The sequence below is a fragment of the Aspergillus brasiliensis genome, assembly GCF_001889945.1.
Source record: "Aspergillus brasiliensis CBS 101740 unplaced genomic scaffold ASPBRscaffold_8, whole genome shotgun sequence".
In the NCBI taxonomy this organism is placed as follows: domain Eukaryota; kingdom Fungi; phylum Ascomycota; class Eurotiomycetes; order Eurotiales; family Aspergillaceae; genus Aspergillus; species Aspergillus brasiliensis.
In genome coordinates, this window is record NW_027137449.1 from 1,097,051 (window position 1) to 1,110,790 (window position 13,740).

Consider the following 13,740-nt stretch of genomic DNA (forward strand, 5'->3'; position numbering starts at 1 on the left):
CAAGTGCTCAGTGTCGAACGTGGACTCAGAAGGAGATGAATATAAGGATAAGGGAGGCTTGGACGCTGCTGTCATGTGCCCCACACGGGAACGCCTTCGTTCAGCTGAGCGCGTACCTGCGCAGGCCCGTGTAGCGAATAGCTGAAGGTAGGACAAGCAGGGTCCTCGCGCATGATATCCATGTCATCTACATTAAGCGATAGCTGGAACCCGTTCCCAGCGCGTGGATACAGCCGGTGCTCTTGAAACTCATATTCCGAGTCGTCATCAGAGACCTCCTCGTATCTTCTTCGAGTAGATGATGCTGTAACTTCGGGTGCAGAATCCTCATTTGGTTTGTTAACTTCAGTAGATGCAGACGTGGAATCCCTCGTATCATTGCTGGTCGAAACGTTACCCGACACGGATGTCGACGGAGTCGAGACATCGGAGATCGGCAGACGAAAGGCGAACTTTGAAGACTGAAGGTCCCTCATATTCTCAGGAAACATTGGCAATATCGGATTGTTGTCCGAGATAGTCATCAGGAGCTCGACGAGGGTGGCGTGCGAAAGACCCGACAGAAAGCCCCGTCGCTCATCAGCCGAAAATTCCGCTGCACCAACCTCGCTTTTGGGGATCGATAGCGGAGGATAGTTGGGGACTAATGGCCCAGATGTAAGGTCAGGATTGCTTCGCACGACCGTTGGCTGAATGATAGAAATTTGTACAGGCCGGCATTCTCGGCAGAACCATTCCTTCTCCTTGACCGCAACAACGTCTGCGCCAATAGGCGGGTCGTGACACAACTGATGCCATGCAGCATTGCACTCGTCACAAAATACGATCGAATTGCTCAACGGGCTATGTCCCCTCTGACAATGCAAGCAAGTGATGATCGCATCTTTCCCTCGACGGTGGATACGTTTACGTTTTCGTGCGGCGGCTGCATTATCTGATGCGTCCACAGAGGTACTAATCTCCTTGGCTACCGCAGGCGTCGACGGTGCAGGTACATATAACGAAGGCCGATTGACCAAGCGACCGGACTTCGTTTGCGTCGCTATTGGTGCCACATCTGATTCGTCGCTACTGGAGTCACCAGCCCTTATGATATCTTCGCCGTCACTGTCATTATTGCGCCTGCGCTTCTTGCCGCGCTTGTTACCATTTGCCGCACCTTTTCGCTGGCGCGAGCCAGCTGCTGTTTGCGATCTCTTGGGCTTGGCTGCTGGCTGTGGCTGTTGTGATGTAGGCAAGGGCGTTGATACTGGTGCTGCACCATCTGACAATGTCCCAGTTGGTTTAGGGGCAATTTTGATTGCAGCTGTGGATTCTGATGGTATGGACGCAGCCAATGGGGTCAGCGCTGAAATTTCACCGACTGGTGTCGTGCTCTGTTTTGGAGCGATATTGGCTGGATTTGGAGACGCCGACTGCCGTAGTACTGCATCGACGGGTGTTGAAGTTGTTGGTTTTGGGTCGACATTGACCGGGACTGGAGACCCCGGATGTCTTGGTGCTGCGTCAATTGGCGCTGTACTGGGTGGTTTTGGAGCGAGGTTGGGTAGAATTGTAGGCTTTACTGTGTCTCCTGTATTTCCTTGAGGCGCTGGATAGGCGACCTGAGGAACCGCAGGTGGCGCCACATTGTTTGAATACACGAACGGCGCCGTAGGCAATTCAATAATTGTAGAAGAGGCCCTCATTTTTCCCATTGTTGAGTTGCTATTCTGGTTTTCGAAAGTCCGAGTGACTGTTGATGGATTCCATGTAACAAATTTATCATTATCATTCCTCTGCTGCGGTCCTTTGAGATTCCCGGTAACCCGCGCCAGTAACTCGGTAGTAGCTGCAGAGAGCCGGGGGATCTCAACCCTCTTCGAGGATACGCTCGGCGGCCGTCCGGGTAAGGAGGGAGGCTGTCCCAGAGAGGACCCAATGCTGGTGCTGCGCGAGGAATCCGAAGGGGATGGGCCAGATGTGGTGGTAGTGGTATGGAGTGTTCCGTGGGCTGATGAAGGCGCTGTTTCTATAGACGCCTGGGAGGAAGGAGCTCCATTGTGCGGTGACATATCCCCAAGCCGGGTCGATGTGCACAGTCGCTCAGTCGCTTTAGTGGACTTGCTCAAAACACTGCACCTGAATCCCCACAGTTATCGGAGTGCGACAAGAGAAGTCATCATGAACGGACCCAGATTTATATACCATCACGTGATCATGAGGAATCCATCCCCCGCGCCCTTGACAGAACCGCCTCTCATCGTCGAAAGCAATAATGCTCCTTGATTGTGTAGCTGCCAGCGGCACACTGTCCAGTATGCATGGCTGAATCCATGATTTATCTTCTATCTATTTCTCTATGATATCCGGGACTCCCCAGCGCGGACTAGCCGGTAGTCGCACGAAAACTAACCATGTAGGGATCATACCTGCCGATGCGTGACCTTCCGGACCACCGGCTCTAAAACCAGTATAGAGCAATCCACTGGCGAAGTGGGCCGAACAGAGCTACTTTATGATATAATCTATGCTACCACTCCATCTTTCTTCAACCGAGCAATATCGTCCTTGCCATACTCGAGTACCTCCCCCAATATCTCGTCCGTATGTTGCCCGAGGGTTGGGGGCGGTGTCCGGATGCCAGGGGTTGCGTGGGAATACTTAATGGGTGTATTGACCAATTTGATGGGACCGCAGGCTGGATGTTCAACTTCTGCAACCATACCTCGTGCTTGGACTGCATATACATTATCAGCGGTTTAATATACTTCTGGTGTCATTTCATGTTGGGTATATAACTTACCGTGGGAGTGGTTCAATGTTCCCTGAATATCATTGACTGCGGCATAGGGCATACCGCTGCCCTCCAAGATCTCAAGCCACTCTTGCGTGGTCTTCTGCTTTACAGTTTCCTCAATCAGGCCATCGATATCCGTACGATGCTTTACTCGATCACTGTTGGTAACGAATCGGGGATCGGTCTTCCACTCCGGGTGTCCGAGACGGTCGCACAACACACCAAACAGCCTATCGTTCCCGCCTCCGAAAAGAATGTCGCCATCGAGCGTCTTGTAGCTCCGGTAAGGCACAATGGATGCTTACAGATAGTCAGTAGCTAGATTTCCAGTTCATGGTTAGTATAAGCCACTTACGGTGTGCGGTTCCCCATCTTCCTGAATCCTTCTTGCCACTAATCAGAGCGGAACTGGCAATGTTCGCCAAGGTCGCAACTTGACAGTCGCTCAGACACGCATCGATATGCTGTCCCTTACCAGTCCTTGCCCGCGCAAGCAAGGCGGCCATAATAGCATTCGACGTGTACAGACCAGTCGTCAAATCGGTCACAGCAACGCCTACCTTCACCGGTTCTCCCTCCCTACTACCCGTGATATGCATCAGACCCATCTCCGCTTCAACCATGACATCGTACCCTGCACGGTTGCTGTACGGCCCGGTCTGACCGTATCCGGTGATGCTGGCGTAGATAAGTTTGGGATTGATGGAGCGCAGGGTCTCATAATCCATATTATATTTCTTAAGGCTACCTGGAAGGTAGTTCTCGACGAGGACATCACATTCCTTCGCCAGCCGGTGTAGAATCTCAACACCGGATTTGTGGGCGAAAGACAAACCGATTGATCTCTTGTTGCGATTTACCTAACCACGGTGGTCAATTGCGCTCCTTGAGGTATGGGTAGCGCATAACATACTCCAAGATAGTAGGCACTCTCTCCTGGGCCATCGGACCCATCGGTGTACTTGGCATACGGGGGACCCCAAGCTCGAGTATCATCACCGCGCACGGGGTGCTCGACTTTAATAACATCCGCTCTATATGGTACCATTCCGGTCAGTATCTCCGCAGTTTGATAGTAACTGTCCACATGCTGAAGAACATACCCTAAATCTCCCAAAATCTGAGTACAGTATGGCTGCGAGGATGTTAGTTACATCTCCAACCAGGCGCTGTTGGAGACGACAGGCCTACTACTCACACCAGCCAAAACTCGTGTCATATCCAAAACTCGTATACCTTTCAGAGGAAGTGTATCATCAGAAACAGCAGAAGAATAGTTGCGCCATTGCGTCGTCCGCCGGGGAAGATAGCTGCTGTGACGGGCAACGCAAGCCCGCTGTACCCTCAATGCGGCCGTGAGATTCATGACTGGTTCGAACGCTGGCTTCAATATGCGATTTCAAATAATATGATAGACCATAGAAATAACAATAGTTAGCATAGGACTTATCCAGAACGACAGTGGAAGATAATTATAGTCGACAATGCAAGGTTCAAATAAACTAGTAGGAAGATCAAGTAGAAGCGCTGGCTCTCATTCGGGGACCTCGCCGACGGAGCTTCGCAGCCGAGGTCAAGTCCGCTTTCCGCTCGACTTTCCATCTTCAACCGCTTGATCCGCCCGCTTCCACGGTATTGGATTTACATTATTATCCATTTCCCACCATGTTCACCGGTCTTGTTGAGAAAATCGGGAGTGAGTCACTTATCCTGCGATCATGACCATGTAAAAAAACAAAACTAACTACCATTCTCTATCGCAGCGGTCTCGTCCCTCGAGCCCCTCGATACCTCGTCAAGCGGGGGCGGGGGCACATCATTGACCATCACCGACTGTGAGGAGATACTCACCGATGCTCACCTCGGCGATAGTATAGCCGTCAATGGTATGAATTGCATTGCATGATACCAATTGACACACTCACATTCCTTCGCATTGCATTTGATCCCTTCTATTTGTCCCTCCCTCCCCATCTCTGCCCCTCCTCCCCCACTCTCCTCAAACCTCGAAGCACTATCCTCCATTATCCACCAAAAGGTGAAGTCCAACATGACCAACACAATCACATAAAAACAGGAACCTGCCTAACTGTAACGGCTTTCGACAAAACGTGGTTCAAAGTCGGCGTCGCCCCCGAAACCCTCCGCCGCACGAATCTCGGTTCCCTACAGACCGGCTCCCGCGTGAACCTCGAACGCGCCGTCCTGGGCGAAACACGCATGGGCGGTCACTTCGTACAGGGCCATGTCGATACCATCGCCAAGATCCTCTCCGTGACACCCGAGGGCAATGCGCTGGTGTTCCGCATGCAGCCGCGCGATATGGGCGTGATGCGGTATATCGTGGAGAAGGGATATGTTACGCTGGACGGGGCTAGTTTGACTGTGACGAATGTTGTGGATGGTCAAGAGGGGTATTTTGAGGTGATGCTTATTGCTTACACGCAGGAGAAGATTGTTACGGCGGCGAAGAAGCCCGGGGATTATGTGAACGTGGAGATTGATATTGTGGGCAAGTATGTCGAGAAGAGTGTGCAGGGGTATTTTGCTGGTACGGCGGGTGGGGATATGAAGATGTTGGAGAAGATGGTGGAGAGGATTGTGGAGGAGAAGTTGAAGAGGTAGGTGAGTATTGTAAATACTTCATTTGTAGGAAGGCAAAGATAATCAGGCATGATGTTTACGAGCATTTTTAGCTATATGTGAAATGTAACGGATGAAAATTAGAGTTTCTTTTCATGTACGAGTATAGGAAATAGTAGGCAGGATTGTGGGTATATTCTGGTACTTCTATCGGTCATGGCCAGCCTGCTGAACGTCACGAGAGACTTCCGGTCATGGCTCGCAACATTCTGATCGAGACTTTGAGATATCTCAGTCCTTCTCGTCCGGGGCCACCTGTACTCTCAAAGCCTACGGACAAGGAAACAAAAAGTCACGTCCGCCATCGCAGGCTTCGTCACAGTGAAATGTAACTGGTCTCCACCATCACAGCTTCACATGCATGCGCCCAGTTCTCAGGGCCAATGGCAGAAGCAAGTAATGCAGTGGAATGTTGATGTAGCAGCTGGGCTATGAAACTGCTTCACATTGAGAATCCGCTCCAAGGTGATGAAAGTGCACCTGTTTACTCCTCCATCGATTCATCCTCGTCCTCATCGTCATCGTTCTCCTGCTCCTCCGCATTGTCATCTTCAAAATCATCACTGAGCCATTCATCGTCGTCGTCCATATCAACATCATCTTCATCGTCGTCTTCGACCTCCTTTCCTTCGGCTTTGGCTTGAGCCTTGGCTTGCTTCTTCTTCTCGATGTTCTCCTTTTGTTGCTTCTTTCTTGCCTCCTTCTCCTTCTTCTTCTGGTCCCAGTTCTTGTCCAATTTGGTAACTTCATCCTCAGACTTCTTGATGAAATCGTGCCACATCACGCGACCCTCGCAAAGACCTTCCTCAACCTTGAGCAAGCGGAGCTTCATACGAGGGCCCAGCTCAACCAACTTGACCGCCCGCTTCTCGACTCCTGGAGCATTGCTCAGCTTCTTCTGTGCCTTCTCCTTCTCTCCAGCCTTCATGCGCTGCAGCTCACGCTTCGACAACACCTTTTTCGTGGTGCTCTCCGCCACCTCAACTTCAGCATCCGTGTCCAGTTCCGTTTCACTGGCCGAGGTATACCCAGCAGCCGACGGATCCAGCAGATAATCCGCCGCATCCTCCAGCTTACCCAGGTTGGGCACAGCGGCTCCCTTCTTCTCCCTGTTCCGGATTTCCTTGGGATCGAGACGGCGAATGCGTTTCGAAACGCCGGTCTTCTTCGTCGTAATGGCGTAATGACGGAGGTTCAGCACATAGTGATCTGTTTCCTCGCCCTCGGGAGCGAGTTCACGGTTCAAGAGCATCACACGGCGAATGGAGGAGAGAGGAGTGGCTTGAGGATTGATTGGGGGGAAGAGAGATTGGAAGATGGTCGTTGAGAGACTCTCTAGACGCTTAGGTACCTTGGAGTCCTCAGTGGCGTTGGGGGAATTGAAGTTGTTCATGACCAGCAAAGGAGGCGTCTTGTGATCCTGACCACCACCTCTCGGACGCTTCAAGGCTTTCTCAACATCACGGCATAAGGAATAGTTTTCCACCTGAAAGTGCAATGTCGGACCGCGGGGCGTAAGCGCCAAACGCATATTCGTGTTTCCAGTCGCCGACTTGGAGAAAAGCATAAGATGTGTGACGCCAAGGGGACCAGTCATAGTCGTGTAATCCCTCAGTCTGTTTGATTTGCGTTCCTGAAAACCAATAACATTAGTCTTTGTCTACCTCTAAGCGAGAAAAGTTCGGGGCTTACCTTCAGTCTCACAGCCGTATCCGGCTCCATCATCGTTCGCACATCCTTGACCAACTGGCTCACACTGGAGCCAACTTGTGAAGCGCCGACACGGATAACCATCGACTTCGGAGTCTTGCTCATAGATGCGGCGCCGCCTTTGGCAGCAGCAGCCGTGGCATTTTGCGCGCGAACATGAGTGCGCTTCTTAGTACGTGCCTTCGCCATGGTGACAAAAGCCTGGGGATGAGAATAAAAACAATGGAGGAATAATAATCGCTCCGGACGGATGTTCCTGGGCAGTGGCTTTTTTTCTGACCCGAAGAAAAAAGTATGAGCGGAGCAAAGCCGCGGAGGAGCCCGGATCAACGATTTTGCGGCGCCCAAAATTATACTTATTTCACTTTCGCAATGATGTCGACAAGTTTTTGATTTTTCGCTGCTGACAGATTACACCATTCCTACATATTCAAAATGCCCGGAGTCAAGAAGCGCAAGGTCGCCCGTGAGGCGCCTGCGCCTGCGCCTGCACATGAGAGCGATGTCGAATCTTCCACCCCAGAGCAAACAGAAGAACCAGCAGCACAAGAGCAAGAACATGAAGAGGGAGAACGTCCTAAATCATTCAAGGAACTGGGAATCATCGAGCAGCTATGCGAAGCCTGCGAGACTATGGGATACAAGGCGCCTACGCCTATTCAGCGGGAGTCGATTCCTCTGGCTCTTCAGGGCCGTGATTTGATCGGTCTTGCAGAGACCGGAAGTGGAAAGACGGCAGCGTTTGCTCTTCCCATTCTCCAAGGTACGTTACCAGCTACAGCAGTCTGCATAGCCTTTACGGCCGTCGCAAATAAAGCCCATTTCCAACGAACATTTGCAAGTCGATCAGATAACTAACATCACCCCACAGCCCTGATGGAAAAGCCCCAGCCCTTCTTCGGCCTCATCCTCGCCCCCACCCGAGAACTCGCCTACCAGATCTCCAAGTCTTTCGAGTCCCTAGGAGCCAGCATGGGTGTGCGAAGCTGCGTCATCGTCGGTGGTATGGACATGGTCTCTCAGTCGATCGCCCTCGGCAAAAAGCCTCATATCATCGTGGCCACTCCCGGTCGTCTTCTGGACCATCTTGAGAACACCAAGGGCTTCTCCCTCCGCAACCTGAAGTACCTAGTGATGGACGAAGCGGATCGACTTTTGGACATGGACTTCGGTCCCCTCCTTGACAAGATTCTGAAAGTCTTGCCCCGCGAGCGCCGCACATTCCTCTTCTCCGCGACGATGAGCTCAAAGGTCGAATCTCTTCAACGTGCATCCCTCTCCAACCCGCTCCGTGTCTCCGTCTCCACAAGCAAATACCAGACCGTCTCGACTCTCCTCCAATCCTATCTTTTCATTCCCCAGAAGCACAAGGACCTGTACCTCGTCTACCTGTTGAACGAATTCGCCGGCCAGAGTACTATCATCTTCACAAGGACGGTGAACGAGACGCAGAGACTTGCATTCTTGCTTCGTGCGCTCGGATTCGGCGCTATCCCGCTACATGGACAGCTTTCGCAGTCTGCCCGTCTCGGTGCGCTTGGCAAGTTCCGTGCTCGCAGTCGGAATATCCTCGTCGCGACGGACGTGGCTGCCCGTGGTTTGGATATTCCGTCCGTTGATGTTGTGCTTAATTTCGATTTGCCCGGTGGTGCGTATACCCCGTCTTCTGTTATCGAAATATTGCCGGATCTCAGCTAATATGGTTATTTTACTACAGATTCCCCTAGCTATGTCCACCGTGTCGGACGTACTGCCCGTGCCGGAAAGAGTGGTCTTGCTATCAGCTTTGTCGCCCAGTACGATGTCGAGGTCTGGCTCAGGATCGAAGGTGCTCTGGGCAAGAAGCTCAAGGAATACGACTGCCCTAAGGACGAGGTCATGGTACTTGGTGAGAATGTCGCGGAGGCACAACGACAGGCGATTATGGATATGAAGGATTACAATGAGAAGAAGGGAAACAAGGGCAAGAAGTTTGGTAAGCGTTCTCGGGATGAGATGGATCAAGAGGAGGGTTAGGCGTGAAGGGCCTAAACTCTTGGCGCCGCATTTTACGAAGTTAATACCCAAAATTGATGATTGTTCACCTGCTTGCTGTGTCGACGTTCCTATAAAAGTCTAGAAGAGCTTCAATAAAACTATCATGCTAGAAGAATTGTTTAAAACGTGGAAAAACAGATCTGAGAACATCAAATGCAACTTCTTTTGCTTCAATGCTGATTAAACTAATATCATAAATTCATTCGTAAAAGTTTCCCAGGATGCTTGCAAAGCAGAACAGAGACTTTCTGTTCATACACTTGCCATTGAGTATATTTGATATCTTTTTGCAGGTAAAACGGACTTTTTCTTTTGCTTCATAGCAGCCCGTCGATCCAAGGCAGTAAGGGTTTAAGCAGACTGCAATGTTTCCTTGGCAGTGCCAGCCTCGCGGACGGCGTTGGCGACACGGGTAGCAAGGTCGTCCGCTTCGGAGCGGCTTGCTGCCTCGGCATAGACACGCACCGCATCTTCCGTGCCACTGGCACGGGCAAAGCTTCTTCCCTTGTTGTAGCGGGACTGGAGGGACTCAATCTTAGCCTGCAGGCCTGGAGGCGACTCGAGCTTGCGCTCGGCATCGTAAGCCTTGAAGATGGAACGGTCTGCAACCTCCACGCGGACGAGTCGCGAGGGAAGGTCGGTGTAAGTGGCAAGCCATTCCTTGGGGCTCCAGCCCTTGTGAGCAAGAATCGCTTCAACAAGGAGCATGTCCGAGATGGCATCACCGACGGCTTGGTTGATCAGGTCGGTGAGAGCCTGAAGGCACTCGAGGGAGCGCTGCTGGGCAGGAGACTGGGGCTCAGTGTTCTTGATGGTCTTCAAGGCGGTCTCGGAGAAAGTGATGGTACCGTGACCGTTGGCCTCGAAGTAGACGCCGACGTCGAATCGCAAGGCCGCATGGTGCAGATGCTTCACACCAGTATTGGTGCAAACAGAAGGCAGCTTCAAGACCTTCTCGATGTAGTCCGTGCTGGAACCGTTAGCATAAGCGGTCTGGACGACACCAATCTTCAGCTTCTGCGCAATGCCAGCGCTCCGCGCAAGGTCGCCGATGAAGGAGGCCGCGAGGGTGGCAATGCGGTCACCATCAAGCAACCGGAAAGTGTTGCTCTCATCGACGAAGTAGTACACGATACGATCGGCATCTCCATCCAGCGAGGCACAGCGGTCAAGAGCAGCTGCCTTGGAGGAAGGCGGGGCACGTTGTTTCGTTTTGACATAATCGGCACCACACTAAAAGCAAGTCAGTATGCAGATCAAATGTTAAGGTAAACAGAGGGGTTCTCTTACCTCAAAGTTCAGGCTATCAGGGTTAATGACATCATCATTAACCACCTTGATATCCATGCCACCCTCCTCTGGGCCGGGCAGGTACTTGATGAGTTCTCTCAGCTTGGGCCCACCAACACCGTTCGCGCAATCCACGGTCAACGAGCCCTTGACCTTGACACCACGCATAACCCTCTTGAAAGCTTCGGCGAGCTTTTCATAGTAGCCCTGTTCCGTGGGCTCGCCATACTCATACTGGGTGCCCAGAGTGTTCTTGCAGCGCACAACATAGTGGAGTTGAGGGGTGGTCATGTACTTCAAATCGAGGAATTCGACCTCCGAAGCGGTGAGGGCGGCATTGATGACAGAGACAAGACGGGAGCCAGAGGCACGAGTGTCGCGGGCGAAGACGACACGAGCTGGGTTCTCCATGCTGACATCGATCTCCTTGATGAGTTCGTCAAAGACATCGCCAACCTTGTCAAGCGGTGCATTGGCAAGTCTGGTGGCATATGTTTCCCACTCAGCCTACACTGATGTGAGAAAGTCGTCGCATTTCAGTCTCTCATAGCTCTGGCAGCTTACCTCCAGCATTTCACCCTATGCGCTATTAGCCACTTTATCATAACATTGAAAGATTTCATGCTGGCGAGGTTCACAGCGACTCACCATGGGGTCGATCAACTTGACACCATTGTCTTCGGCGGGATTGTGACTGGCGGTGACCATGACACCAACCCATTGTCCACTAAGCTTCCTGGAGCGAAGGCCGGCAAGCAGTCCCACGGTGAAGACGACGGTGTTGAGGAGGTCACTGGCAATGTGTTGGTCAAAGTATAAACAAAAGGGCGGTCGCGGGGTACTGTGGAGGCGGGGTCGATCCTTCGAGGTGTTTATCGGCAGGGAGCAACTTACGCCTTCATACGGAACTGCAAGTAAGAAAGGTGATTAGTACATCTCGTTTCGAACTTTATAGAGAGACGCTGTTTTCAATGAGTAGCGAACTCACCCCCGCGGTTCCATATTGAAAGACCTTCCCTTCGGGCTTGGAGTACTGCGACGCCGCTTCAGCGATCGCCTTTCTGATAGCCGGGGACGCCATTGTGGCGCAAACTAAACCAAGGATACGTTGACTAGCACCAAAAGAACTTGGATAATTAAGACCTCAGGGGGGCCAGTAAAAAGATAAGATGAAGCGAAAGGGGGGTAGAACCACAATTAAAAAAAAGAGAGAGAGGGGAGGGTCAAATAAAAGAGTGGGTGAGACACGCTCCGTCCAGCTCAGGTTAGTTTCCTGCCCCTGTTCCCCTGTACTGCCACCCAAGGGTCCCGAGCGGTGGGCGGTGAGACACCCGCAACATCGGCATGGCGTGGTGCAATAATAATGCAGAAGCGGGAGGAAAGGAGTCGAAGCATGACACGGCATGGCATGGCATGGCTAACTACCTACCTATCTCTTGTCTTTCGCTAGACCCAATATAAATGCATATAACTAAAATAATCGTCCATCAAAATACTAGAAATACTCGTTCATTTGGCTGATTACCCGGCAGGGTTGGTTGAGAACTACTCTATCATACAATACAAGCTACTACTATTCGATCACCTGCACTGGTGATACGAAGCTGGACTAAAAGACCGTGCGATGATGGTCATGCGTGTCCAGATACGTAGGGTTGGTCCACTGAGGTGGATCAGGCTTTTAGCCTATCGCCCGCCACATCGTTTTGAACGTCCTTGATGAGGAATCTACCACAATTGTTAGCCGCGTAGTAAACCTAAGGGCCAGGTTCCAAGATAGACTCACAAGTACCACCAAGCAGTTGGGATCACAGTTCCAAGATGCCAAAGACTATGCGCATCAATAAGCTCGTGCCAAGGGGGGAAGTCCAGCAGTTCGAGGCTCATAGCCAAAATAATCCAGACCACAATCATTCCGGGCCAGGCCATCCAATCCTTGCCGTATTTGCGATAGCGGTGAATACTGAAAGCCACCCACAAAATGTTCTGGGCCATGCCTATCACGATGTTTGCGATCATGTTGTAGGTGTAGTCCCACGACCAGAAGCTGAGGTAGCACACATGCAACGTGTAGAGCAGAGCACAGACTGTGGTCAACAGACGGCGTAAAGTTGGTTTGTGTCTAGGCTTCTCTTGGTCCAGACGGAAGATCCGAAGGAGTGCCAGGTAGAACCCATACATCACATTAGCCCCTGCTCCAAAGTAATCCAACTTCTCAGTCAAGGACAAGTCCCTCATGTGAAAAATCGTGCTAAAGGTCCAGCATGCCAAACCACAGTATCCGAAGGCAATGTAATAGGGCCGCAGGGAGTGCCAGGCTGGTACTGTCTCACGAAGGCGTCCAATCCCATGCCAATGGGCAAGAAAGTTGAACAAGGAGAAGAGAACGGAAAATGGTTCCTGCATCCCCAGGATTCTGCGGAATGGCCATTTACCATGGAATTGTAATACTGGGTTCAACATGGGAGGATCACGAGCGACGCGGCGGTCCGTCACCACATGCTGACAGGTATAATCGCATTCGGAAGGGCATGTCCACAGCATGAGGCGAAGATGGAGAGCTAGTAGCAGATCGGTTAGCAGCCAAGCTTGTAGAAGGTAATGCTTTAGGAACTCACGAATCACCTCATTGCCATCCTGGCAATTCTCAGCCTGACAAACCTGTTCATTGCTTGGTCATTAGCTCCCGAGTTGTGGATGCTATGAGGTTCCGGTTGATGTACCTTAACGCATTCTTTGAAGTCGGGAAGGTGGTCACCAAGCGACGCTGCCGATTGACCAATAAGAGAAGCAATTAGGAGAAAAAGCAAGCAGAAGTAAGTCCTCTTCCTTATCGTTCCCATGAACATGGTGCTTTTTGTGTTTGTTGTATGGCAATCTAGTTGAGAAGGGAAGCTTCAGGAGTGAAACTAACACCCCAAACGCTAGACGGGCGGCGTGTAGCTCCGGCGGGGGCGGAGCGGCATCGCGCACGTCAACAATGGAACAACAGCTTGGCAACCGATTGATTAGTTCACTCCTTTTGAGGCATTCTTCTTGCACTATGGATAGACAGAAATAGAAGTAAGATCATTAAAAGCTCATTTGCGAATTTTACTCAACGCTACAGGAGTAGTTAATCCAGCCCCACTCTCCGGAGTATATATGTTTCAGCGCCAGGCTTGGGATGCTTGTTTCCGTTCATGTTAGGTAGTCTTACGCGGTAGGTAATCGCCCATGTATCACCAGTAGCAGTCGAAAATCGCGCGTGCAACCAAGCGAGCTCATATTCGGGATTCACT

General features: G+C 51.4%; 7 protein-coding genes across 7 annotated transcripts; 2 read left to right on the plus strand and 5 right to left on the minus strand.

Annotated features, from left to right (window-relative positions):
- Positions 1–71: 71 nt before the first annotated feature.
- Positions 72–2,054, minus strand: ASPBRDRAFT_56426 (uncharacterized protein; the record flags this gene model as incomplete). The annotated part of the gene is made up of 1 exon (XM_067627562.1): positions 72–2,054. The coding sequence occupies one exon, from the start codon at positions 2,052–2,054 to the stop codon at positions 72–74; it is 1,983 nt and encodes a 660-aa protein (XP_067477900.1).
- A 453-nt stretch (positions 2,055–2,507) lies between these two features.
- Positions 2,508–4,145, minus strand: ASPBRDRAFT_56427 (CaiB/BaiF CoA transferase family protein; the record flags this gene model as incomplete). The annotated part of the gene is made up of 6 exons (XM_067627563.1): positions 2,508–2,719; positions 2,786–3,079; positions 3,135–3,639; positions 3,693–3,813; positions 3,883–3,914; positions 3,978–4,145. 6 exons carry the CDS (start codon positions 4,143–4,145, stop codon positions 2,508–2,510), a joined length of 1,332 nt encoding a protein of 443 aa, XP_067477901.1.
- A 244-nt stretch (positions 4,146–4,389) lies between these two features.
- Positions 4,390–5,404, plus strand: ASPBRDRAFT_66730 (riboflavin synthase; the record flags this gene model as incomplete). Its single annotated transcript, XM_067628780.1, has 3 exons — positions 4,390–4,475; positions 4,543–4,665; positions 4,857–5,404. Exons 1-3 carry the CDS (start codon positions 4,445–4,447, stop codon positions 5,402–5,404), a joined length of 702 nt encoding a protein of 233 aa, XP_067477902.1. The 5' UTR covers positions 4,390–4,444.
- A 502-nt stretch (positions 5,405–5,906) lies between these two features.
- On the minus strand, positions 5,907–7,321 carry ASPBRDRAFT_56429 (Brix domain-containing protein; the record flags this gene model as incomplete). Its single annotated transcript, XM_067627564.1, has 2 exons — positions 5,907–7,055; positions 7,115–7,321. The coding sequence occupies 2 exons, from the start codon at positions 7,319–7,321 to the stop codon at positions 5,907–5,909; spliced, it is 1,356 nt and encodes a 451-aa protein (XP_067477903.1).
- A 246-nt stretch (positions 7,322–7,567) lies between these two features.
- rrp3 (RNA-dependent ATPase RRP3) lies at positions 7,568–9,148 on the plus strand (the record flags this gene model as incomplete). Its single annotated transcript, XM_067621086.1, has 3 exons — positions 7,568–7,895; positions 8,004–8,780; positions 8,850–9,148. The coding sequence occupies 3 exons, from the start codon at positions 7,568–7,570 to the stop codon at positions 9,146–9,148; spliced, it is 1,404 nt and encodes a 467-aa protein (XP_067477904.1).
- A 27-nt stretch (positions 9,149–9,175) lies between these two features.
- On the minus strand, positions 9,176–11,629 carry agm1 (phosphoacetylglucosamine mutase PCM1). Its single transcript, XM_067628400.1, has 6 exons — positions 11,448–11,629; positions 11,354–11,367; positions 11,108–11,252; positions 11,024–11,038; positions 10,460–10,966; positions 9,176–10,402 (listed from the first exon to the last, which is right to left on the minus strand). Exons 1-6 carry the CDS (start codon positions 11,538–11,540, stop codon positions 9,521–9,523), a joined length of 1,656 nt encoding a protein of 551 aa, XP_067477905.1. The 5' UTR covers positions 11,541–11,629; the 3' UTR covers positions 9,176–9,520.
- A 503-nt stretch (positions 11,630–12,132) lies between these two features.
- ASPBRDRAFT_56432 (PGAP3/PER1 family protein) lies at positions 12,133–13,308 on the minus strand (the record flags this gene model as incomplete). The annotated part of the gene is made up of 4 exons (XM_067627565.1): positions 12,133–12,187; positions 12,246–13,020; positions 13,078–13,120; positions 13,183–13,308. The coding sequence occupies 4 exons, from the start codon at positions 13,306–13,308 to the stop codon at positions 12,133–12,135; spliced, it is 999 nt and encodes a 332-aa protein (XP_067477906.1).
- Positions 13,309–13,740: the final 432 nt, after the last annotated feature.

Excerpts from the sequence above, each read along its gene's own strand:
- agm1 (XM_067628400.1), bottom strand. The coding sequence starts at position 11,540 with ATGGCGTCCCCGGCTATCAGAAAGGCGATCGCTGAAGCGGCGTCGCAG. Across the intron at positions 10,403-10,459 it reads CTGATAGCCTGAACTTTGAG|TGTGGTGCCGATTATGTCAA; the intron begins GTAAGAGAACCC and ends ACTTGCTTTTAG.